General features: G+C 34.3%; 1 protein-coding gene across 3 annotated transcripts in view; it reads right to left on the minus strand.

Moving 5' to 3' along the window:
* TRPM7 (transient receptor potential cation channel subfamily M member 7) overlaps positions 1 to 24117 on the minus strand; it is a 114507-nt gene that overhangs the window by 9484 nt on the left and 80906 nt on the right. The window contains exons 26-38 of one of the 3 annotated variants that reach the window (XM_038580409.1): positions 22849 to 23564; positions 20798 to 20868; positions 16633 to 16729; positions 14020 to 14087; positions 11535 to 11569; positions 9232 to 9257; positions 6762 to 6812; positions 6600 to 6665; positions 5696 to 5979; positions 5470 to 5552; positions 5128 to 5333; positions 1291 to 1342; positions 1084 to 1190 (exon numbers count right to left, since the gene is read on the minus strand). In XM_038580409.1, coding sequence (XP_038436337.1) covers positions 1084 to 1190; positions 1291 to 1342; positions 5128 to 5333; positions 5470 to 5552; positions 5696 to 5979; positions 6600 to 6665; positions 6762 to 6812; positions 9232 to 9257; positions 11535 to 11569; positions 14020 to 14087; positions 16633 to 16729; positions 20798 to 20868; positions 22849 to 23564 — 1862 coding nt within the window. Of the gene's footprint in view, positions 1 to 1083; positions 1191 to 1290; positions 1343 to 3315; positions 3376 to 5127; positions 5334 to 5469; positions 5553 to 5695; positions 5980 to 6599; positions 6666 to 6761; positions 6813 to 9231; positions 9258 to 11534; positions 11570 to 14019; positions 14091 to 16632; positions 16730 to 20797; positions 20869 to 22848; positions 23565 to 24117 lie in introns of those variants that run through there. The other 2 variants (XM_038580408.1, XM_038580410.1) reach the window with 2 other exon arrangements.

A 24117-nucleotide genomic window follows, 5' to 3' on the forward strand; every position in this document is an offset into this window, starting at 1 on the left:
CTCCTATTCAATCTTGTATTGGAATTCCTTGCAAGTGCAAAAAGTCAAGAAAAAGAAATAAAAAGTAAATAGGTTGGAAAGGAAGTAATATAACTGTCTCTACTATCTACACAGAAAATTTCAGGGAGTTTATAAAACAAAACAAAACAAAACAAAACTCTTAGAATTGAGTCTAAAAGGTTATAGAACACACAAAAAAACCCAAAAAAACAAACACAAACATTAATGGTATTCTGTACACTAACAATGAATGATTAAAAAGTTAAAAACCATTATTCACATGCTTACTATGTGCTTGGCACTGTTCTAAGTACTTCATAAATACCAACTCATTTAATCTTCAAACAAACAAACAAAACTATACCTCTATAATACAGGTATTTTCTGGAGTATGCAGTCTGGCTCCCAACTCTAAGCTCTTAACTATTACATTACTGGTCATAATCACAGAACTTCAAAAAACCCAGCTCAAGTGTGAATCCCAGGAACTTGTAATCTTTAAAAAGTTCCACAGGAGATGCTGATGCATACCAAAGGGTGAGAACCACTGGTCTTTGCTATAACTTAAGATTCATCATAATTTTATTTCTTTAAATATAAAAATGAAATTACAATTCTGAAAGAATTTATCTGTGGTTCCTGTTCCCTACTTCATGGAATACTCTTTCCCCAACTCTTCCAGGCTAACTTGAAAGTCTATTTAACCCTCAATTTCAGGCAATCTGTTAGTTCCCCAGGTAGCATTTGCTTTACCTTTTGTATTTCTTCTACTTGGCATTTATGACAGTCCTATAACTCCCTATTAATCCTGTTGTATTCAAATTTGACTAAATTCCATTGAGGGCAGAGATCACATCTGTCTGGTTCCCTAATGTATTGTCAACACCTAGCACAATTCTTGGCATCCAAAAGACACTTAATAAATACCTATTAAATCAACAATTTTGTATTTTTATAAGCAATTAAAGAAAGCATAGATCCACTTATTAAATTATATATATTTGTATCCTTGGCCTAATAAAGTATTGTAGTGACCAAATTTGCTAACATTTTATACATTATACTATTTAAGAAAATGTTTACCTGGAAGTTTAAGCTTTCTACAACAAGAATTACAGTGATGTTTTGCTCTGAAGTTTTTTATTGCATCTTCACCTAGATTTGCTGGGCCAAAAACCATATCACAGGATCTGGAATTGGTAGTTAAAAAAAAAAAGGCAATTTATGCAAATAGAAATGTAGAATTTGAAATTATAAAAATATTTTAACGAAATTATTAAAACTTATTACCTCTTTTCTTCTGCTTTTATCACAGATGGGTCAGTCAAATTTTCACCCACACCTTTATATGTATATATAAAAAAAGACAATTTGTATGATTGATGTAGACACTGACACTTGAGTAATAAAAAGTCATGAGAGATTTTGTAGTGTTATTAATTATATAGCATTATTCAAGAGGGTATTTTTTTCTCTTGATATTTTATAATTTGACTATGAAATTGCCAAAGTTGGTAGATAGGCAGATGAGCTCCCAATGGCACTGCTTCTGATACAACAGGGACAAAGTTGCAAATAAACATCTCCGTATGTAAAAGATCTACATGATCTCCCTGTTTTTCTTTAAGATTTATGTATTTATTTGAGACCAAGACAGAAAGAGCAAGCGAGTGCAAGCAGGGGGAAGAGCAAGGAAGAGGGTGACAGAATCCTTAAGCAGGCTCGAGGCTAAGCACAGAGCCAGATGCCAGGTTTGATCTCATGACCCAAGATGACCTGAGCTGAAATCAAGAGTCGTAAGCTTAACCAACTGAGCCACCCAGTTTCCCTTTCCCTTTTTCAACGTAGCAAAGAACAATTAGATACATGAAAGCATAATTTATAGGTCATTTTAAAAGTGTTTTGGATTTTTAAAACTGCTACACTAACATATGAATATATCCTCTTGTAGTCTGCTTGACTCTCTCTCTCTAAAATAAATCAATCAATCATTTCTTTAAAACAAGATTATTCGACACTGGAGAGTCTGTGGAGAAATGGGCATTCACATACAGTGCTAAGTATGAATTCCTATAACCTTGTGGAAAAGGAACCCAGCAGTAGCTATTAAAATTGTACCCATCTCTAACTTAAGCCAATTCAGGAATATGGACATAAAAGTAGCAATACATGAGTATGTTTGTTGCAGCATTGTTTATAGTAGCAAAAAGGAAAAAAAAAAAAGACTAAATTATGTCACTCCTCCATATTATATTATGCAAATATTAAAAGGAGTAACTTAGATTTATCAGTAACGACCCAAAAGATGCCCATGACATAGCTGGAAAAAGAACAAGTGAAATACACACACATACACACACACGGCATCATCCCAGTAGAGGAAAATCACAACATAAAACAAAATAATCAAAAATAAGGGAAAAGGGGGCACCTGAGTTGCTCAGTGGGTTAAGTGTCTTGACTCTTGATTTTGGCTCAGGTCATGATCCTAGGGCTGTGAGATGGAGCCCCAACTTGGGCTCCACACTGGGCATGGAGCCTGCTAAAGATCTCTCTCCTGCTCTACTCCACTTTAAAAAAAAAAAAAAAAAAAATTTAAAAGGTAAAAAAAGCCTCTACTTGTGTATTTGTCTTCATAAAAGTAGAGAAATAGTAAAGATGGGAAAACCGTTCTTTATATATTTCTATATTGTTTAACTTGTTTGCAGTAATTGTGTCAAATATTCCTATGAAAAATGGCTTCAGGAACATATTAATGATGTAAAGAACGGCACTACTTTCCTTAGTGAAAATAACTCCCATCTTTTATTTTTATTTATTTGTTTTAAGTAAGCTCTACTCTCACATGGGACTTGACTGAGATCAAGAGTCATAAGCCCTGGGGGGCCTGGGTGGCTCAGTCGGTCTGCCTTGGTCATGATCTTGGGGTCTTGGATCCAAGTCTCTGGTCAGGCTCCCTGCTCAGTGGGGAGCCTGCTTCTCGTGCTCCCTCTGCTCCTCCTCACCCATGTGCTCTCTCATTCACTCTTTCTCAAATAAATAAATAAAATCTTAAAAAATAAAAAATGTCACAAGCCATACCAAAGGAGTCCGCCAGGCACACCAACTCCCATCTTTTAAATTAATAGTTCAGACAAAATCTGTTTGGCTTTATCTCCTATGCATGTTTGAAGATAAAGGATGCTTATTTAGGAATAAACTTTAAGGGGAGCCCTGGGTGGCTCAGTAGTTTAGCGCCTGCCTTTGGTCCAGGGCACGATCCTGGAGACCCAGGATCGAGTCCCACGTCGGGCTCCCTGCATGGAGCCTGCTTCTCCCTCTGCCTGTGTCTCTGCCTCTCTCTCTCTCTCTATGTCCATCATGAATAAATAAAATCTTAAAAAAAAAAAAAAAAAAAGAATAAACTTTAAGATCCCTTTTACTTAATTGGATTGACTTGTCTAACATTTTACATCGGTGTCACTATATATACTAAATCATTTATGTAAAATGATGAACTACTGAAAAAAGGATAGTTATTTTTACAGAGATTTTCTTTCTTGAGCTTGAATCAATGCCATTTACTTTTCAGCACAATCCTTTATATTTGTGACTATGTATATAACAAAAAAATTTATCAAGTGATAAACATTCTAAAAAATTTTCTTTATGTGATTTTGAAATCTGGTCTGTGTTAACATTTGAAATTAAGGCTGCTCTTCAGGAAAAAAAAAATTATAGAAGCTATAATGTGAAAGTACCTCAGGCAGAGTTGGCAACTTGCTCAGTTTTATTTTCCTTTGACCCTATTGTGAAGCTTCAGACATTACTCTGAGCAAATTTGCCCTCTCCACACCACAACTTCCTTTTTCTATGTATGAGAGTTTGTCTACAAAAATGGTTATGATCAGTTTTTCCTTCCCTGCATATACATGCTATTCTACTCAAGAAGTGCTGGAATCCATTCCCACCTCTTGAATCTGGGCTGTCCTTATTATCTGTCTTTACCAGTAAAATATGGAGGAAGAGATCTGAGCTAGTTCTGGACTTAGTCCTCAGAGTTTCTGCTTTCTCTCTGTAGGAAACTAGCTGCTATGTAAAGTCTAACTACCCAAAACTACCATGCTAGGAGAAAGTCCCGTTAATCAGCCATCGGAGAGATCGCATGGCAGAGAACTGAGGGATTCAGATGTCAGAGAACAGAAACCTCAGACATCTGACTCCAGTAAGCTGTCCATACTTACTCTCCAGCCATTCAAGCCCTCAGAGGAGATAGCAGAAATAAGCCATCCCCACTATGCCCATTTCAAATTCCTGAAACCAAAGAACTGTAAGCAAATAAAATGGTTGTTTTAATCCATTAAATATTTAAGTAGTTTAGTTCACAATAGTAGATAATATAAACACCAGGAATAACAGAATACCTGTTACTGTTACAAAGAAACAGTCTTTATAATTCTAAAAGACTGAGGCTACATACACATCTAAAAGTAGAATAGTGGGGGGGATCCCTGGGTGGCTCAGCAGTTTAGCACCTGCTTTTGGCCCAGGGTGTAATCCTGGGGTCCCAGAATCGAATCCCCCATCGGGCTCCCTGCATGGGGCCTGCTTCTCCCTCTGCCTGTGTCTCTGCCTCTCTCTCTGTGTGTCTCTCATGAATAAGTGAATAAAATCTTTAAAAAATAAAAAAAATAGTGGATTGCATGTATTTTTGTTTATCAAAATATGTATTATCCAAACAATAATTAAGATAACAAGATCCCACCATTCAGGGAGGGCCCTGATGGCTATATGCTAATGGTTATTGACTTGCTTTTTTAACAGCTTCTACTGACCCACAGTTGTTTTTTTGTTATTGTTTTGCTTTAAGATTTTTATTTATTTATTTGTGAGAGGCACAGAGACAGAGGCAAAAATATAGGCAGAGGGAGAAGCAAGCTCCCTGTGGGGAGCCCGATGCGATCCCAGGACCCCAGGATCATGACCCGAGCCAAAGACAGACACTCAACCACTGAGCCACCCAGGTGTCCCCTGACCCATGGTTTTACCTATGTGTAAATTAATGGATTTCGGTATATCGCTTATAACATATGAATAGGTGAGAATCTACTGTACAATTCCACCGTAGCAAAACTTTAATAAACTTACCTTGTAAATCAAGTACCAGTAACTCCCCTCTTGTATATTCATAAGTCCAGTGGCTAAAGGCTAGCATGATCTCTTCCAGTGTATTAGTTGGAATAATCTCATCACCATTATTATTGTTGTATTTTCTAAATTCTCCAGTCATACATTCTTCCACAGCAAACCACTGTCCTGCTGAATGGCAATACAGCAGGAAAACTTCAAGGAACCTTATGAAAAACAGTTACAGACATTACTAGCAGTTTTGTTGGTAAATAATTAAATATTCAGCATTAATAATAAAAGTCAAAAGAGGATGCTATCCATATAAAACCAAAGGATCTCAAGAAAAATTTCAAGATTTACCTTGGAGAATATGGTATGGATTTGGGTTTCATTTGGTTGAAAGCAAATGTGAGCTTCTGTGCTGCTCTCTGTTGTTGAATTTCCTATAGAACAACAAAAATACACATACACAAAAAAAAACCCTGTTGAAAACTGAAACTAAAATCTTATTTGGTTTAACATACTTTAGAAGTGAAAACATGAACCTTAAATAATGCTCCACTGTTATGCATTCACTAGCACTTACTCTGAGACACAGATGCAGAACTGTATCTTCTTTATAAATACTTGACCATGTGTTAACCACCTCAGGAAGAAAAGATTTGATAATATAAAGATGGCCTGATTTGAGGATATCATGTTCTGACCAGGTACACTGTACTTTGACAGCTCTCCGTAAACCGCCTCCCATCTCCTCTTTACTTAAAAACTCTATTTTTGCACAGAGGCCAAGCTGTGACCAAGAAGACATGCTGTTATTCAGTATACTGGGTGAACTCTCTTCCAAACGATACACTGTGACAGGCTCACCTGCAAGATGAATGAACACATTCTGAGGTCAAATTATGACTCTTTAAAATGACAAAGAGAATAAAAATTGGCAAGAATATTTTGTTAAATAAGAAATAGGAAATGAATTGGACAAAGTTGTAATTTTATAAAGGAAGTTTAAGGGCAACAAATGTTCAGGAATCTAGAATCTACTAATATCTCTAAATTCATGTACATTTAGTAATGATAAGCATTTTTGAAATTATGAACATCTTCAAGAAAAACTTTAAGAAAACAACCATTCTACAAATCCTGTAATGTCAATTTATCTATGCTTTCTTTACTAGACAATGGTTTCAGACCCTTTTTCAATGAGAAATACACTATTACTTCTGGATATGCTAGAAATAGAGATATCTAATACTTCTGATTATTCTTTCTTCTATTTAAACCATACCTGACTCTTGCTAATTAAAATTTACATAAAATGGACACTTCTTAATGAGACCCTTCTTTCTGTCACCATGTTCTATACAATAGCTAAAATCACCCATGTCCTATATAAAAGCTAAAATCAATAAAAAGTTATAAAAATAAAAATTATTAATTTATTATTAACAAAAAATTTATTTCCCCCTTCATTTACTTTTTGGATTTACCTCTTGGAGGCACAGGTGTAAATGGAATGCTCTGGGATAATCTCATCAAATTATTTCTTTCCACAGCTGCACAAAAATGAGAGAAAAATAATGAAATCCCTAAAAGCTCAAAATATTTTTTTTTCAAAATATTGTTAATGTTTTGTTGTTAACAGTACTTACCTGAGTAATAGTAATTTGTATCCATAACTGGTTTAAACGGAGAAGCAAGACCTAAAATGCAAATAAACAAATGAAACCCTTTTAAAAATACTAATGTAGCATAAATTTCATCCTAAGTTCCTTCTTGTAAGCTCTCTTCACCAATACAGAAAAATACAATAAAATATATTCATCACATGCTTGCTGTATATTACTCTTTTTCATTATGCCAGATCAGTCCTAACTGTGCACTCAGATACCTGAAAGGGAAAAAGTACATGATGTTTGACACTCTCCTGTCATAAACTGTATTCTTCCCATACTCCTTACTCAAAAAGAAAAATATCTTTTAGTTTTCAACCTTCAGGAGGTGGGGCCTGTAGCCAAGTAACCATTTTAGTGAGCTTACCATAGGAAGATGAACTCTGGAATGTAAAACATACTCCAAAGAGCCCCTGCTCCATATCTAAATGTATTGAGGACTTTACTTTTTAATTGTAGTAAGAAGAAGCTATGTGTTAAGTTTATAGAATATAAATGAAAAAGAACATATTGCCTTGCAGAGAAGGCAATCAGTCAACAGTTTTAATGTGTAGTAAGTAAAAAACATACACATTATATATACATATATGTATATAATAAGACTACATATATATATATATTTATGATGTATACATCATAGGACTATACAGGAGGGATACCAAATGCCCCCTGCTTGAAGAAACATTGAAGGATGTCTCAGAAAAGAAAGAAAAGATAGTAGTTTTGTTTATTATTTTATTTTTTTATTTTTCATTTATGATAGTCACACAGAGAGAGAGAGAGAGAGAGAGAGAGAGAGGCAGAGAGACAGAGACACAGGCAGAGAGAGAAACAGGCTCCATGCACCGGGAGCCCGGTGTGGGATTCGATCCGGGTCTCCAGGATCGCGCCCTGGGCCAAAGGCAGGCGCTAAACCGCTGCGCCACCCAGGGATCCCAAGATAGTAGTTTTGAAGGTAGTTATGTGTGCCACCCAGGGATCCCAAGGTAGTAGTTTTGAAGGTAGTTATGTGGTCAGGGCAACATTTGCAAAGGCATGGGATTATTAAAGTGCATGCTGTACCTGAGAAACTGCAAGTGGTTCAGCATGAATAGAATAGCAGTTTTCAATACTAATTTAAATAAATATATTGTATATGATATAATATATAAACGTATAATAAATATAAATCAGCATTCCTCGATACATTATATAATATTTTGTTATATTATATATAAATGTATTGTTATTAATATATTAGTATATAAGATATAAACATATAATAAATACAAATCAGCATCACCTGAGAGGATTTTTCAATGTGTACCTACCCAGACCTCACTCCAAAATATTCTAATTCTGTAGATATGTCAGCATAAAGTGATTCTCCACAAATACTTGAAATATATAACCAAGACTGCAAACTAATGAACAAGAGTACAGGCATGCCTATAGGAGGTAAAGCTACAACAAATTGTAAGGAACCAAATATGCCATGCTAAGAAACGATACTGGATTTTAGCCAATGACAGTGGGGAAAATGAAAAGCAGAAGATGGTAAGTGTAGTGGCAGAAGAGAAGACAGACTGAAAGGGAGCCTAAGTGGCATAACTCTAAAAACCCAGATGGCAGTAAAATACTAAATGTGAACATATATATATACCTTACCACCTAGGAGTACAAGACCAATAAAAAATAAATACAAATATTTACCAAACAACAGGAACAAGAATACTCATCAACAGTACTATTCATAGTTATCATACAGTGGAACTATGAAATGCCCATCAGAATGGATAAACTCAATATATTCACAGAAGGAAATACTGTATAGTAATGAGAATGCATGAACTACCACTAGACACATGAATCTCATAAACATATGCAAGGAGGAAAAAGCCAGACACAAAAGTATGTACTTTATGATTCCATAAACATGAGGGTACTGGCAATATTCTGTTTTGTAATGTGGGTGCTAATTACATGGGTATACTTAGAGTACCCATGCATGTTATATACTTCAACAAAAGGTTTAAAAAATGAAGGGGTGAACTGAAAGCAGGAGCAGGATGTAAAGTGGAAAATGGGTTCTAGAGATATTTAAGAAGTAAATACAAAAGGACTTTGTGAGTGCAAGGTCAAGGGGGGGTCAAGAGTAACTCCTCAGGTTTGACCTCACTGACTGAAAGAGTATCATTAACTAAAACAGGGACTACAAGGGAAAAGAGCAGGCTAGGTCATAGAAATGAAGGGAGGTGGGGTGACAGTAAAGATATGATATTATATGGTGATTTCATATATTTGTGAAGCTGTTATTTTGAAGAGAAACTAGCTGAGGGAAGAAATTTTTATCACATTGGCTTTCAAACATGAAGTCTAAAGTTTCCTAGCTAGAATAATGTGTTATTTGCTGTTAACAGATCACAGATGATCCTCATTTTTTCACATTAAATCTACCATATGGACTCACCATTCAATGTTCCTTCTTCAGATGGCCTAAAGAAAACCAAAAAATATGAGTTGTGACGCAATCTTTGTTTTGGCTACCATACAACTTCTTATTTTGTAAAGTTATTATGATTATTTAATATAATACTATTTAAGTAATTCTGAGATCCAGACTCACTTTCGTTTGAATATATGACATTTCCCTTAAGCCAGTGTCAAATTCACACATGGATATAAATATGTCAACATACATACATTTTATCAACACTTTGTACCTTCAATTTTTTATTTTTTTTTTAAGATTTTATTTATTCATGAGAGACAGAGAGAGAGAGAGAGAAAGAGACACAGAGACACAGGTAGAGGAAGAAGCAGGCTCCATGCAGGGAGCCTGATGTGGGACTGGATCCCAGGACTCCAAGATCACGCCCTGGGCCAAAGGCAGGCGCTAAACCACTGAGCCACCCAGGGATCCCCTGTACCTCCAATTTATACCTAAATGTTTAGTAGTTTGCTGCCAAATTGAAGGTTCTAGTACTAATAGAACAAAATATTCTGACTTCTCTATTCATGGAGATAAATTCTTTACTATATTAAGAATGCCTTGAAATGACTTTGCAGATTTCTGAAAATACAGAATTGTGGGCAAAGAATGGAGAGAAAGGCAAATAGACATCATTTGGCAAAACTCAATTTATAATGTTGAAAAAAATTTTCCAATGTTGAATATATTTATTTGTAACAACATATATTGGTACCAAGAGGAGGTTTTATTAATCCCATGGATTCCAGTGCAAATTAGACAGGTACAGTAGAAAGGAAAATGCAATAAGAATCAAGTAAAATGGGTTAGAAGCTTAGCTCTCTCATCCTACAGCTATGGGGCCTTGCTCAGGAATAAAAAAGACCAGAATCAGAAAGGACCTCTGAAGTGAAGAACTTTTACAGTCTCTTTTTAGCTCTTACTTTGATCTGATACTGTTATTTCCTACTGACTTTCACCGTAATATAAATATTTTTTTTAATTTTTATTTATTTATGATAGTCACACAGAGAGAGAGAGAGAGGCAGAGACACAGGCAGAGGGAGAAGCAGGCTCCACGCAGGAAGCCCGATGTGGGACTCAATCCCAGGTCTCCAGGATCACACCCCGGGCTGCATGCGGCGCTAAACCGCTGCGCCACCAGGGCTGCCCCTAAATATTTTATTATAGGAAGTATTTTCACCCTAGCCTCATCTCCTTGCTGCTGATAAACTACTCTTTACTTAGCATCTAAAAAGTACTAACCAATTCCATCTCTTTGGGTATTTCTATGGCTCAACACTGTGTAAGATAAGGTTCTCTTGCTAGCTGAATTAACATCAACTTCAAGTACCTATTCTGTATTTACATCGTATGATTTTGGTTATAAAAGACAGTATACTCTGAAGAGATCTGACTACAGATTGGTCTTCCAAATGCCATACAGGCCCATAATATCCAAAGAACTTGAATACTGGATGTCCATGTGGCACTTGGTTTATTTTCTTCTATATTCACATATATTTCTGGTACACAGAAGGAAATGGGGAACACTGTGGAATATCTAATAATTTCCTTCTCAAGTAGTCCATATCTCAAAGTAACTCTATTACGCTTCCACTATCAAATAGGCATTAAAACAAGAGGACTTTTTTTTTTTTTTTAATGTTCTTTAGAATCCTAAAAAAAACTAATTCTCAGGCTGGAATCACATAGATTATCTTTGATTCTTCTTTATGTTTAATATGTACTAAAAATTTTTACTTTCTAGGGATGATTACCTGTCAGATTGCCTTTTGTTTCCACATTTGGTTCTGGATTACTGTATCAGCTTTGTAGTGGATCTCCCTGAATGCAAACTTTTTAATGTATACTGTGTAATAACTGCTCTAATTACCTTTTCCAAAAGCAGGGGTAAGGCTTGCTGATTACAATGATGGGTATAGAAGTTAGCTAAGTGCAAAGCTAAATTGTCAAACTAGATCTTTGAATAAATTTTATTCAACAGCAAGTTGGAAACAGGACTAAATAAAATCATATTATAAGGAAGATTTTAGTAGAGTAGTAATTATAGTATGGCTCTAACAATGTAACTATAAAGAATTATAATTTTAAGTGTATATATTAATTCATAATAAATGAGTGCCGCCAATCTCGTCTATGTAAAGACAAGAGCCACTTAAATAAATAATTATCATCCATCTATAAAGGAGTATTTAAGAAATGGTACAAAGAACAAAAAAAAGACAACATCAAATAACTATGATACTTTTTAGGTTAATGATGAGAAAAGACTTACTTACATTTCTCTGTTTGATGGTCTATCTTGTAACCAATCCTTTAGTCAAAAACAAACACAAACGTAAAGTTAAAGAAAAAAAAATCTCTCTAGATGAAGTTTAACTGTTTAAACCTGTTTTGTTTCCTATAGTAGGTTTTAAGAATGAAGGACTGAAAAATTAATGTGAAGTCCTTGTTTCATACACCTGAACTAATAAAATAATAAATGGATATAATTATCTTAAGACCACTCCACAATATAGAATAATTTTGTGATTGTTATTTCCTACAATATAATTATAGTCTGGCTAGTTGCTTTTTTCTGATGACAACTTTATACTCTTAAATACTATGTGCCCACAAAAGAAAAACACAACAAAGTATAAAGAGTAAAGTTAAAATCATGCACACTGTAAACAAATCACCAAAAACATTCAGACATATTTCATTAAAGTCTTTTTCTGTATGTGTGTATTGTTTTTACTCTGCAGTTTTTTCATCTAATTTTAAATGTATGATTACATTCTGATCCAATTTAGTAATTCTCCATTTAGCTATGCCTGATCTACGTTATTAACTTCCAATGAGTTATTTTTTATTTTAGATTTTTTCCCCTAATTTTCAGGACTTTTTGAATTGCGTCTTCTTTTTTAATTTGTTTTAATCACTTTAATAATCATACTTGTTTTAGATCTGTAACCAATAATTCTACTATCTTAAGTTATTAGAGGTTTAATGCTGTTTATGTAACTTGAAACCCAAAAGTTTTATAATTTGGCATTGTCAGGTCATCTTCAATAGAACTTAATTTGTGGCAAAATTCTGCTGCTTAGGTTCAGGATAGGTCTTTCAGAAAGAAGGAACTGTTACTATGAAACTGTGTTAACTAACCCCCTCTTCTCATTGAAATAATTTTTTTAATAACATGATTTTCAATAATACAACCTCCTTATAGCAGAATGTAAGTTAATATGTTCCTGATAATCCAGGATAATTATGAGTAGTGATTTCTATACCTGACTCATATAAAGGAACAGTTTTTCTTTTTCCCAAGCTATTTGTTTGGCTTGCCAGAGTATGCTTTTTAAAGTATTTGTAAAATCAAATACTACCTAAATTGGTTGGGAACGACTTCATACAGTTTCACTACAAACAGATTACTGCTTTTCTTTTGTATAAATTTTTCTTTAAAATTTCCTAAACTATTGCATAGACAGTAATCTCTCTTAACACTGGCCATAGCAGTATTTTTTTCTAGCTATCTCTCCTGAGGCAAGGGAAATAAAAGCAAAAATAAACTATTGGGATTACATCAAAAAGTTTCTGATAGTAAAGGAAACAATCAACAAAACTAAAAGGCAATCTATGGAATGGGAGAATATATTTGCAAATGACATATCTGATAAAGGGTTAGTATCCAAAATATATAAAGAACTGATATAATTTAATACCTCCTAAACAAATAATCCAATAAAAATGGGCAGAACACATGAACAGACATTTCTCCAAAGACACAGAGATGGCCAACAGACACATGAAAAGATGCTCGACACCACTTATCATGAGGGAAATGCAAATCAAAACTACAATGAGATTATCACCTCACATCTGTCAGCAAGGCCAAAATCAAAAACATTTAAGAAACAACAAATGTCAGCAAGGATGTGGGAAAAAAAAGAATTATTTTGCACTGCTGGTGGGAAGGCAAACTTCCACTGTGGAAGACAGTATGAAGGCTCCCCAGAAAGTTAAAAACAGAACTATCTTATGATGTAGTAATTGCACTACTGGGTATTTAGCCAAAAATACAAAAACATTAATTTAAAGGAATACATGCACTTCTATGTTTATTCCAGCATTATTTATAATACCCAAATGATGGAAGCTTCCCAGTGTCCAGTGATAGATGAATGGATAAAGAACATATGGTATATATACACTGGAATATTATTCAGCCATAAAAAGAATAAAACCTTGCCATTTGCAACAACATGGACAGAACTGGAGAATACTAAATGAAATAAGTTAGAGAAAGACATATATCATACGATTGCTCATATGTGGAATTTAAGAAACAAAACAAACAAGCAAAGAGATAAACCAAGACTCTTTTAAAGAACAAACTGTGGATCTGGGAAGAGGGAAGGTGGGCGAGAGGATGGGATAAATAGAAGGTGGGGATTAAAGACTACATTTATCATGATGAAAAACATAAAATTATAAAGATAATTTTATATTTATCATGATGAAAAACATAAAATTATAAAGATAATTTTATAGATCTATATATCTAAATACATAAATAAGTAAAAATAAACCCCTAACTATTCAGACAACAGGAAGAAACTCTACAAAGAATAATTGCCACCACGTACTAATGTTAGTTTTCTAAGGTAAAATTTTTTTGAACAGTAAATATAACCTCAAATAACATATCACCATCTTTTAGCTCTTTTTAAATAAATACACATATTAAAATATGCATTTGTTTAATTGAAATGTACAAACCGGTAGTAAAGCTGCTTTGGAATCTACTTCCTGAGTTTCTTCTGTAGATGGCCTTCTACTGCTATTTTCTACTTAAAGAAAATTTTAAAACGTAAGTTATACAATTGAAAGTTTTTTGATATCAACTAACAAAACACAAATTGTTTTTACATACAGTGTAACCTTCATAAGATAATTTATCCCCTCCTCAACACTGCTGAAGATTGAGCTACATGCCCACAGATCTCTTGACAGGGTATCAAAATTATTCAATTTACTTTTCTAAAAAGGCACTAAGAAATAAAAGACTATAACGGAAAAAATCTTACTCTTCCTATTTCCAAATTTCTTATGTATCCTACCATTTATTTTTTGTGTGTGTACACCTATCATTTTTTAAAACCATAAATAAATAGGATAATAATACATAGGATAATAATACATTATTGTTGGTTTTTTAACTTTAAGCTTGGCGATCTTTCCATAATCAATACACAGAGAACTTTCTCTATTTTGATGTTACATTGAACTTCATACTATGGGTGTACAATAATTGTACAGAATAATAACCAAACTCGTACTGATGGACATTTGGTAGGATTTCAATCTCTTGCCATTACAACATTGTAATTCATGATCTTAAACATACATCATTTTATAGTAATAGAAAAAAAGTTAATCTCTCCTCCCATTATTTAAGATGCCATATCTTTATCATATCTTGTTTTTCTTTATCCTAAACTTAAGAATTAAGCCTATTTTAAAAAGTCAGGATGTTAAATTCTAAAGTAACTTAGAATTTACAACTTTATGACATAGTGAAGAAAAATCTCAGAATGAATAGTGATGGGGAATCTTAGAACAAAATTTGTATTCTGAGTGTAGAGGGCAAAAAAGACAAGATTGAAATACATTAGAAGAGTCTGGACAAAATTTTTTCAAGATAATGAAACTGATAAAATGCATTATGTATCTGAGTATCTTGAAGAAATGTAGTCAATAGCAGAGAATCTAGTGCTGATCTAACCAAAATTACAATATAATTATATTGGTGGAAAAGAGTAAACGTGTGTGTATGTGCACGTGCGCGTGTATTTGGGAACCGGGGGAGGGGAAGAGTTCAATTCTTGCCTTCTTTAAGGGGAGGTCAAAAGTTATGGTCTAAAGCTGAAATATGAGGATGCAAAATTAAGAAGCAGAAAATTAACTGCAGAAAGAACATCCATGTTACTGAAAATGAATTTTATTTCTTCCCTGCTAACCCTTCCACCATTCTTTTTCTTACTTTATTTCTCCAGCAAGAATGTTAAATAGAAATAGTAACAGCCAGAATCCCTGCCTTGGATCCCCATGTGGTTTTCAATTGATCATTATGAAATATAGTATCTGTGGTAACTTTTTGTCAATATCCCTTATTCAGATTAAGGAAACTCCATTCTAACTTTGCTAGGAGTTTTAATCATGAATGGATGCAGAATGTCATCAAATGCCTTTTCTACAGCTACTGAGATGATCAAATGATTTTTCTCCTCTGTTACTATCGTACATCAATTATACATACATACATATATATAATTTTTTTTTTCTTTAAGTAAGCTCTACACTCAACATGGGCCTTGGACTCACAACCCCAAGATCAAGAGTTGCATGCTGTATTGACTTAGCCAGCCAGGTGCCCCTCATCAATTATATTTTTGATGTTAGTGTTAAACCAACTTGCACTCCTGGAAAACTTCCAACTTGATAATGCTGTATACCAGAAGAGAATGAAAGGGGAAATGATGGTCAGCTGGACATAGTAGTGATGTTTTTCTTAAGGAACGCTATAAACGTTAAATGCACATTAGTGAAAAGCTGAATAATAAATTTAAATTTATATGCATATATAACTTTTGACTCATAAAAAAAGTGTGATATGGAAACATCCCCAGGCCATTTAATTCTCTAGTGAAAAATTAAAGGTGTAGATGTATGGTATATTTCTTTCTGTGTAAAAATGAGAGGAAGAAGACTACTGTCTTATAGGATCTGTGTGAAACTCAAGAGAATAAATAAAAATAAGTGGTTACATGTTAGGTTGGAATGAGACAGACTTATTTTCAAAGTACTTGTGTGTGTTTGTATTTTAATTCTGAGCCAAATAAAAGTATTAGCTTTTTTTTTTAAGATTTTATTATTTATTAGAGACACAGAAAGAGAGAGAGAGACACACACACACACAGGCAGAGGGAGAAGCAGGCTCCATGCAGGTAGCCCAACGTGGGACTCGATCCCAGGTCTCCAGGATCATGCCCAGGGCCGAAGGCAGCACTAAACTGCTGAGCCACCCAGGGCTGCCCGTATTAGCTATTTTTAAAAGTTAAATTAGAAAAATAGGTTAAAACACTACAGATTCATCTGTGTAAGTTAAAACCCGCAGATTCATAAAGATCATCTAGGTACTAAACAATTTGTAAAAAATATGAGAATATTGGGATTATGTGTATTATTCAAACTTAAAGGAACAATGAATGACCTGAATCGTCATTTTCTGACTCTTGAAACATTTGCTGCTCAGGTGTGTGACATACATAAAATATACGGAAAGCTTAAATGAGCATGTTTGGTAACATGATTCACAAGTCAGAAACTTACCTTGTTCTAAATGAAGAGGAATAGAAGTTTTATGACATTCAGTAAATCCAGCATGAGAACTCACATGTTTCAAAGCATTTTCAGAAGGAACATCATTCTGTATATTGCACAAATACACAATTTAAAAAGAATTAAACTGAATTTCAAATGATTATACTAAGTAGTATAAGCGTCTCTGTATCTATTCAGCTCAATATGCTTTAATCTACCTGGACACCAAATATGTTACAGGTTAATTTTCTTCAATGACAATCTCAAAAAACTACATCAAAATATACTATTTATTGTTCATAAACCCATCTGAATGGATCCTTTTCAATAGTAATACAATTTCATAAAAAACTGAGGGAACTATGAAAAACTGTAGGGAAAATAATAAAACGTTTACCTGTTTACCTAAAAAACAAAATGCTATTTTACACTGACAGATTATAAGAGTTTGGAAGATAAAGGAGTAGAGAGGAGAGGTTTTTAGGGGGAAGAAGGGGTTTCTGGATAGCTTTCTTATTAATTATATGAGCTGTTTACATAATAAAGATTTGATCATTATTTGTCACATTTCAATTTTTCACAAATTTGTTTTTACTTATCTATGATTTCCATTTTTTGGTACTTAAATCTCTTCACATCCTTCAATACTGTTTATTCCTTATACATTTAAAAAGTCCTCCTGGTCTTACTGACTTAATATTTCTATTTTCTGAAATGATTTGAATTTTTACATTTAAAGCTGGAATTCAGGGGCACCTGGGTGGCCCAGTGTGAGCACCTGCCTTTGGCTCAGGTTGTGATTCCAGGGTCCTGGAATCAGGTCCTGCATCAGGTTACCTGCAGGAAGCCTACTTCTCCCTCTGCCTATGTCTTTGCCTCTCTGTCTCTCATAAATAAAATCTTTAAAAATAAATAAATAAAAGCTTTAATTCATCAGAGTTTATGAAGTGATACAAGAACATAAACAGACTTTTCCAAATTTCTACTCATCCATTTGTACTTACTGACAAAGCATTTCCCTTCTCATCAATTTCTAATCTAACCCTCCCTATTAAATTCTTATATGCAGGAGCGTTATTTTGGAGTCACCAAAATGTTCACTGTTTCAACTGTTCTACCTGTACAATATTTTATAGTCTAATTCTCCCTTAACTTTCTCATTTTTACCTACCCATTTTCCCAGATGAACAAACTGCATTAAATTAATGTGGGGACAACCCAATCCATTCAGAGTTTTCTCTCTTCAAGTTATAAACAGGTTACACACTATTATGCAACTCTAAGATATTCCCAAACTTCTACCACCTCTCAGAAACAGTGAGTTTTAAAATAGTATTCCTGCAATAAAGTATTACTTTTATTAAGTAAATTCAACTTACATCAAGAAAGTTAAGCTTTTCTACCTTTGATGCTCTGTACTCTTCATATACAGCTGATTATATAACCAAGTGAGAGTGCTAACCTTTTATGTGGTCACAATGCGACTCCAATTTCCTTTCTGATTTTAGTTGTTTCTTTTGGAACCAGTTTTAGCTATTTCTTATTTGCTTTATTTAAGTGCTTTCTTTGATATGACACATGAGTTTCATAGAATCATCTATAACAGAAATTCTAGTGCAGGATTGATGGTGGGCTTCCAGATATTTGTAAAATTCCATATAGATAAAATTTTGTATATGTGCATTTTTATGGGAAGAGGGTCTATGGTTTTCATTTGATTTTCAAAGAGGTCTATAACCCACATTCAAGAACTCAAAGTCTCAGACTCTAACCTAGAGCTCATTATTCTATTAATATAGTTTGAGTTCTTTTTCTCTAAGTAATTTACTCAAAATTGTTTAATTCAAAACACGGCCACCACTTTTCTGCCACTTTTCACAGAAACTTGTAATTTCTTCTTCTTTTTACTAGAAAGTTACCTGCCCACTTAAAAATTTTAGCATACTCTGGGTTTTTACTTCATTTAATAGGTTCATTATTAAAAAGTGAAATCTGGGATCCCTGGGTGGCGCAGCGGTTTGGCGCCTGCCTTTGGCCCAGGGCGCGATCCTGGAGACCCGGGATCGAATCCCACGTCGGGCTCCCGGTGCATGGAGCCTGCTTCTCCCTCTGCCTGTGTCTCTGCCTCTCTCTCTCTGTGACTATCATAAATAAATAAAAATTTAAAAAAAAAAAAATCAATTTTAAAAAGTGAAATCTGTGGGGGAAACCTTAATGCCACAAGAACGTACTGATACAGTTCTTTCAACTGCCACTGTGACATTTTAATGCCATAGAGGCATTTTAAAAGTTCAATGAAATACATATTAGAGGGGATCCCTGGGTGGCTCAGCAGTTTAATGCCTGCCGTCAGCCCAGGGCATGATCCTGGAGTTCCGGGATCGAGAACATCGATCCCACATCAGGCTCCCTGCATGGAGCCTGCTTCTCCCTCTGCCTGTGTCTCTGCCTCTCTCTGTGTCTTTCATGAATAAATAAATAAAAACTTAAAAAAAAAAAAAAAGAAATACATATTAGAGAATGACAGCCTAAGTCAGGGTAGTTGTTAGTACTGAGAGAACCTGAGATACTACAAAAATGTTTAGGAAGCAAAACAAGTTAGATTGGCTGTTGAATGATGAGAGAAGTAGGACTGCAGTTATGCCTTGATAAAACTAGAATGCTGATGTTATTAACAGAGACAGGAAATACTGAAGGAATATGTCTGCTGAGCATGAGGAAGATGGTGAACTTGAGGTTTTGACTGCTGAGTCTGACAACTCTAAATATTTCCAACTAGTTAGCAGTTCCAATCTTTTACTGTGATAACATGCCAATCCTCTAGTCAGAATCACTCCAAAGATTTACTTTCCCCATATCCATATTCCCAGACTTTAGTTTTCCTGGCTAAAAACTAAATGCTGGGGATCCCTCGATGGCTCAGCAGTTTGACGCCTGCTTTCAGCCCAGGGCGTGGTCCTGGAGTCCCGGGATTGAGTCCCCAATCAGGCTCCATGCGTGGAGCCTGCTTATCCCTCTGCCTGTGTCTTCTGTCTGTCTCTCTCTCTGTGTCTCTCATAAATAAAATCTTTAAAAAAAAACCAATAAATTAAAAATAAAAAATAAAAATAAAAACCAAATGCTGATATGGTTGGTAAAAAATTCATGCTATCTCAAGTCTTATTTCAGCTGAGAAATCGTATTCTTGGTTTTCTCCTGACTCCTTAATAATTTCACACAATGGTTACCCTACACCCTCTCTTTCTGATGTACTCCATTAAAGTTTCCACCAGCCTTACTGGAAAAACATGCCATAAGAGTTATCAACAAACTCCTCAGATTACTTTATTATCTCCTTTAATTTTTAAAAAACTTTGCGTTAATTTATATACAATGAAACACACAGATTCTTAAATGGTAAGTTAGAGAAGAGTTTTAGCATTCTTTCTTTCTAACTCAAAATATCTGTTACAATTTTTTATTATCTGCCCATCAGAAAAAAGTTATACTTTTTAATCCTTAAGATTATCATCTGAATGCTCAATTTCTCTCCATCTATGTTTTCTTGTTTTTAAAATTTTAATTCCCAATCAGTTCTTCCTCCAAGATAAAACAAGAGATTGAATTTAAAAATAAAAATACTGGTTTCCCTACTGGTTCCTTTCCCTCATATTAAGATTCTATCATTATAGGTATTTATGAAAGCAACAGTTAAATACTTTTCACTCACTGTTCTATACATTTAAAAAAGTTAATTAGCAAACATTTATTGAATATCTTACACCTGAACATTATACTGTAGTTACTGGCATATTCAGCTTTTTACTGCTTGGCTACAGGTTCCTTGACAGACAGGGTTATGATCTAATAAATTCTGGGGCAGGAAAGAGTTGAATTCAGTATTTGGTCAAGGGCAAATGTATAGGAGCAAGCATTTTTTTTTTTTAAGAGAATTGTTAAATAGGTATTTTTAATTTTTATTAATTAAAAAAGTGCAAGCTATTTGTAGAACAATTTTCATATTCAATCGTTTCTTCATTTTAAATGGTATGTAGCTTTAAATATTTGGGACCATCATGTTGATGATGATCTCTGCTAAAACTGCATTTTTTATTGAAATATTTAATGTTCTTTTGAACTAAACACACAAATAGCAAAATAAGGTTGAACTGTGCTGTTATAAGGATTTACTTACAGATAATATTTCTTTTATCTTGTTTGATGTTTCTTTAAACTTCTGCAAATAATCCACGCTATCTCTGTGTCCTTAAAGAGAAAAAAAAAGATTACAACAAAAAATATTTATTTTTTCTTATCAAAAAATAATGTCCTTGCCGAAAGTCTACATAAAAGTGATTTTATGTTATTTTTAAAAGTAGTTTTGATGGCTCTGAAGTTTCTGGTAGATTTTCTGATATATAGTAAAAATATCTGTCAAGATGCTAGAGATGAGTAGTTGAGTTTATAGTAAGAGCAAAAGCCAAAGGCCTCCTAAAATAAATCCAACATATGATATTAATTGCTTGAAATGTAAAAAGAAAAAAGGGCAGCACTGCTTTTACTATTAATAAAATATAAAATTACATATATAATAATATGTGATCTTTATTATACATATATATTCACATACTATATATACAAATTATATGTAGAGATAAATAGGTATCTATACATATCCATCCCAGTGGCAATATACTAATAGACTAAAATGTACTTTAAAAAAATAAATTGGGATAGATTTTATGCAGGAAAAGTTGTCTCTAAATCCATACTGAACTGTACACAGCCTAGCAGAGATCAGTATGCTCAGTTATTTAGATAAGTTACAGGGTTGGCCTCAATGTGGAGATTACATGGACATGCCATATTCTCTGACTAATCTCCATACAGGTTTCGTGACTAGGTAAATTTCTAAGCTGGGAAGGCTCAAACAAGTGTTAAGACAAGGTTAGGAAGTCACCTGATGGAAAAATTCAAACCTGAAGAGACAGAGGGCCTCTTTCATGCCTCAGAACACTCTGATCAGGCCAAAAACAACTCAAGTTTTTTCTAAGAACTCTTTGTTAAATACTTTAATCTTTACTAATCTAACAGAAGACTGTTAGAACACTATATTCTCCCAAATAGTAGCAACCTAGCTAGCTCTATAAAGTGTTCTCTCTTCACCTTTCCCTTCTGTATGGCATATTATCAACATTAAAATATCTTAGGTCTCCCCCATCATTAAAAACAAAAGAAATAAAAAACCTTAGATACAAACCACAGTATTAGTTATTTCTTCTTTTCACCATCATAGTAAGCTTTATAGTTGCTACCCAAGTCCTGCTTTTTACACTCCCTCCTCCCATTCACATTTTATTTCAATATAATCTGGCTTCTCCTTCAACCACTTCACTGAGACAGATTCCACCAAGGCCACTAATCTGTACTCACTGCCAAAACAAATACATTTTCAGTCCTTATTGTGCTTTAGCTATCTGAAGTGTAAGAATGAATTATTCTTTTCTGAAATGCTCTCTTCTTTGGGCATATTAATAGTGGTTTGACCATAAATCCTCACTTTCCAAGTAGAGTCCTGGCTTTCTCTAGTGTCCTAATGTAATTATTAGCATACCCTTTTCACTATCAAAAGTGTACTGGCTGAGATGAAAAATTATGTGGTCACCCAACTTATAAAACACAGCTCTTTTCTAGTTATTTCTATGTAGCCTTTCCTATACTTTTCTATTATTTCCCAAGTATCTAACATTCATGAATCACTCAGGTTCTTTCAACAAGTGAACCGAACTCAACAGAAGATTCTCAAAATCAAAAGAAAAAGCCCAGTAAGTTTTATATACAAATGTTATTAAATTCCCCAAAGAGGTATATACCAATGGAACTATTCAACCTATTTTCCCCACTTGATTCCTTTTAAAAATTTTAGAACCGGGATCCCTGGGTGGCGCAGCGGTTTGGCGCCTGCCTTTGGCCCAGGGTGCGATCCTGGTAGACCCGGGATCGAATCCCACATCGGGCTCCCGGTGCAAGGAGCCTGCTTCTCCCTCTGCCTGTGTCTCTGCGCTCTCTCTCTCTCTGTGACTATCATTTAAAAAAAAAAAAAAAAATTTTTTTTTAGAACCATAATCTATGAAATGTAGTCCACTTACCATACAAGTGCACGGTTTTACTAATTAGTTATTTATTTCTAAGGTGATAATTTTAAGTAAAAATATTGATATAGAAATATTAATTTGCCAAACTTACCAACAAATGCTCCAAATTCTACATTATCTCCTTCTGCAGCTTTACAGCAAACAACTTCTTGATCTTTGGTAACAGTTTCTAAGTGGCTTTTACAACTTGGCTGGGAAGGTGTACTAACAAAAAATTTGGTTGGTGGGGATGACAGATGTGGTATGCTATTAGATGAACTGCCTAATTTTTGATTTTTACTGAACATTTTTAACATCTCGACCCCATGTAGTCTCTGTCGCAGTTCTGGAGGAGATATAGCACTTGGGAATAAGGCACCACAAGAGGAACCAGCCTCTGGGAAATTGAATTCTTTTCTCTGGGGTATTACAGGTAAATCCTGACCAAATATGTTACACTGAGGATCTTTTTCATCTTTCATAAAAATATTACAAAGAAAAGGATTAGTACTTTCAAGACCACCTTGAGGAACTGAGGAGCTAAGTGTATTTACTACACTGTGCTTTTTCCATACAGAAGGTCTTACAGGACCATCGTCAATAAGGTTTTGAGCCAAATGTTTGGAAATGCTCAATTCTCGTGTGATTTCATTGTGAACTTTGCTAGCTTCAGAAGCTTTCTGGGCAGTGAGCGTTTTTAATGTATCTACAGTCAGGGCTGAAAGATCTTGCAAATGGCCAATTTGAGAATCTAATGACTGTAATGATCTTTTTATATAGTTGACACGATCTCCAACTTCTTTAATTTGAATGCACATCTGCTCCACCCTGTAGGGGAAACAGAGTTTTTATAAATGTTAAAAATTAAAGTTTTAGAGATTCTTTTTATACTCTCAATAAATTACAATGGTAAAAAATTTTTACATGCCCTCAAACAAGCTAACATAGAAAATAAGATGATTATTTACTTATAAAAGGCACATCTAATGTTTAAGAAGGATCCAGTGCTGGGGGACACCTGGGTGGCTCAGTGGTTGAGCATCTGCCTTTGGCTTGAGTTGTGATCCCAGGGTCCTGGGATCGAGCCCCACATCAAGCTCCCCACAGGAAGTCTACTTCTCCTTTGCCTATGTCTCTGCCTCTCTCTCTCTCTCTCTCTCTCTGTGTCTCTCATGAATAAACAAAATCTTTAAAAAAGAGGGAGAGGGGGAGTTCCTTGTGCTGATTCTATTATAATAAAATGCAAAATTTCAAAAAACATTTTTGTTATTACAATTTCCCCACATCAAAGTAACACACACGGATGTGTATAAAGCTACATATACATAGAAATATCATTACCATTATTATAACTATACCATCTGCTTCCAGAAGGTAGCAA

This window comes from Canis lupus, chromosome 30 (genome assembly GCF_011100685.1).
Source record: "Canis lupus familiaris isolate Mischka breed German Shepherd chromosome 30, alternate assembly UU_Cfam_GSD_1.0, whole genome shotgun sequence".
NCBI classification, from domain to species: Eukaryota; Metazoa; Chordata; class Mammalia; order Carnivora; family Canidae; genus Canis; species Canis lupus.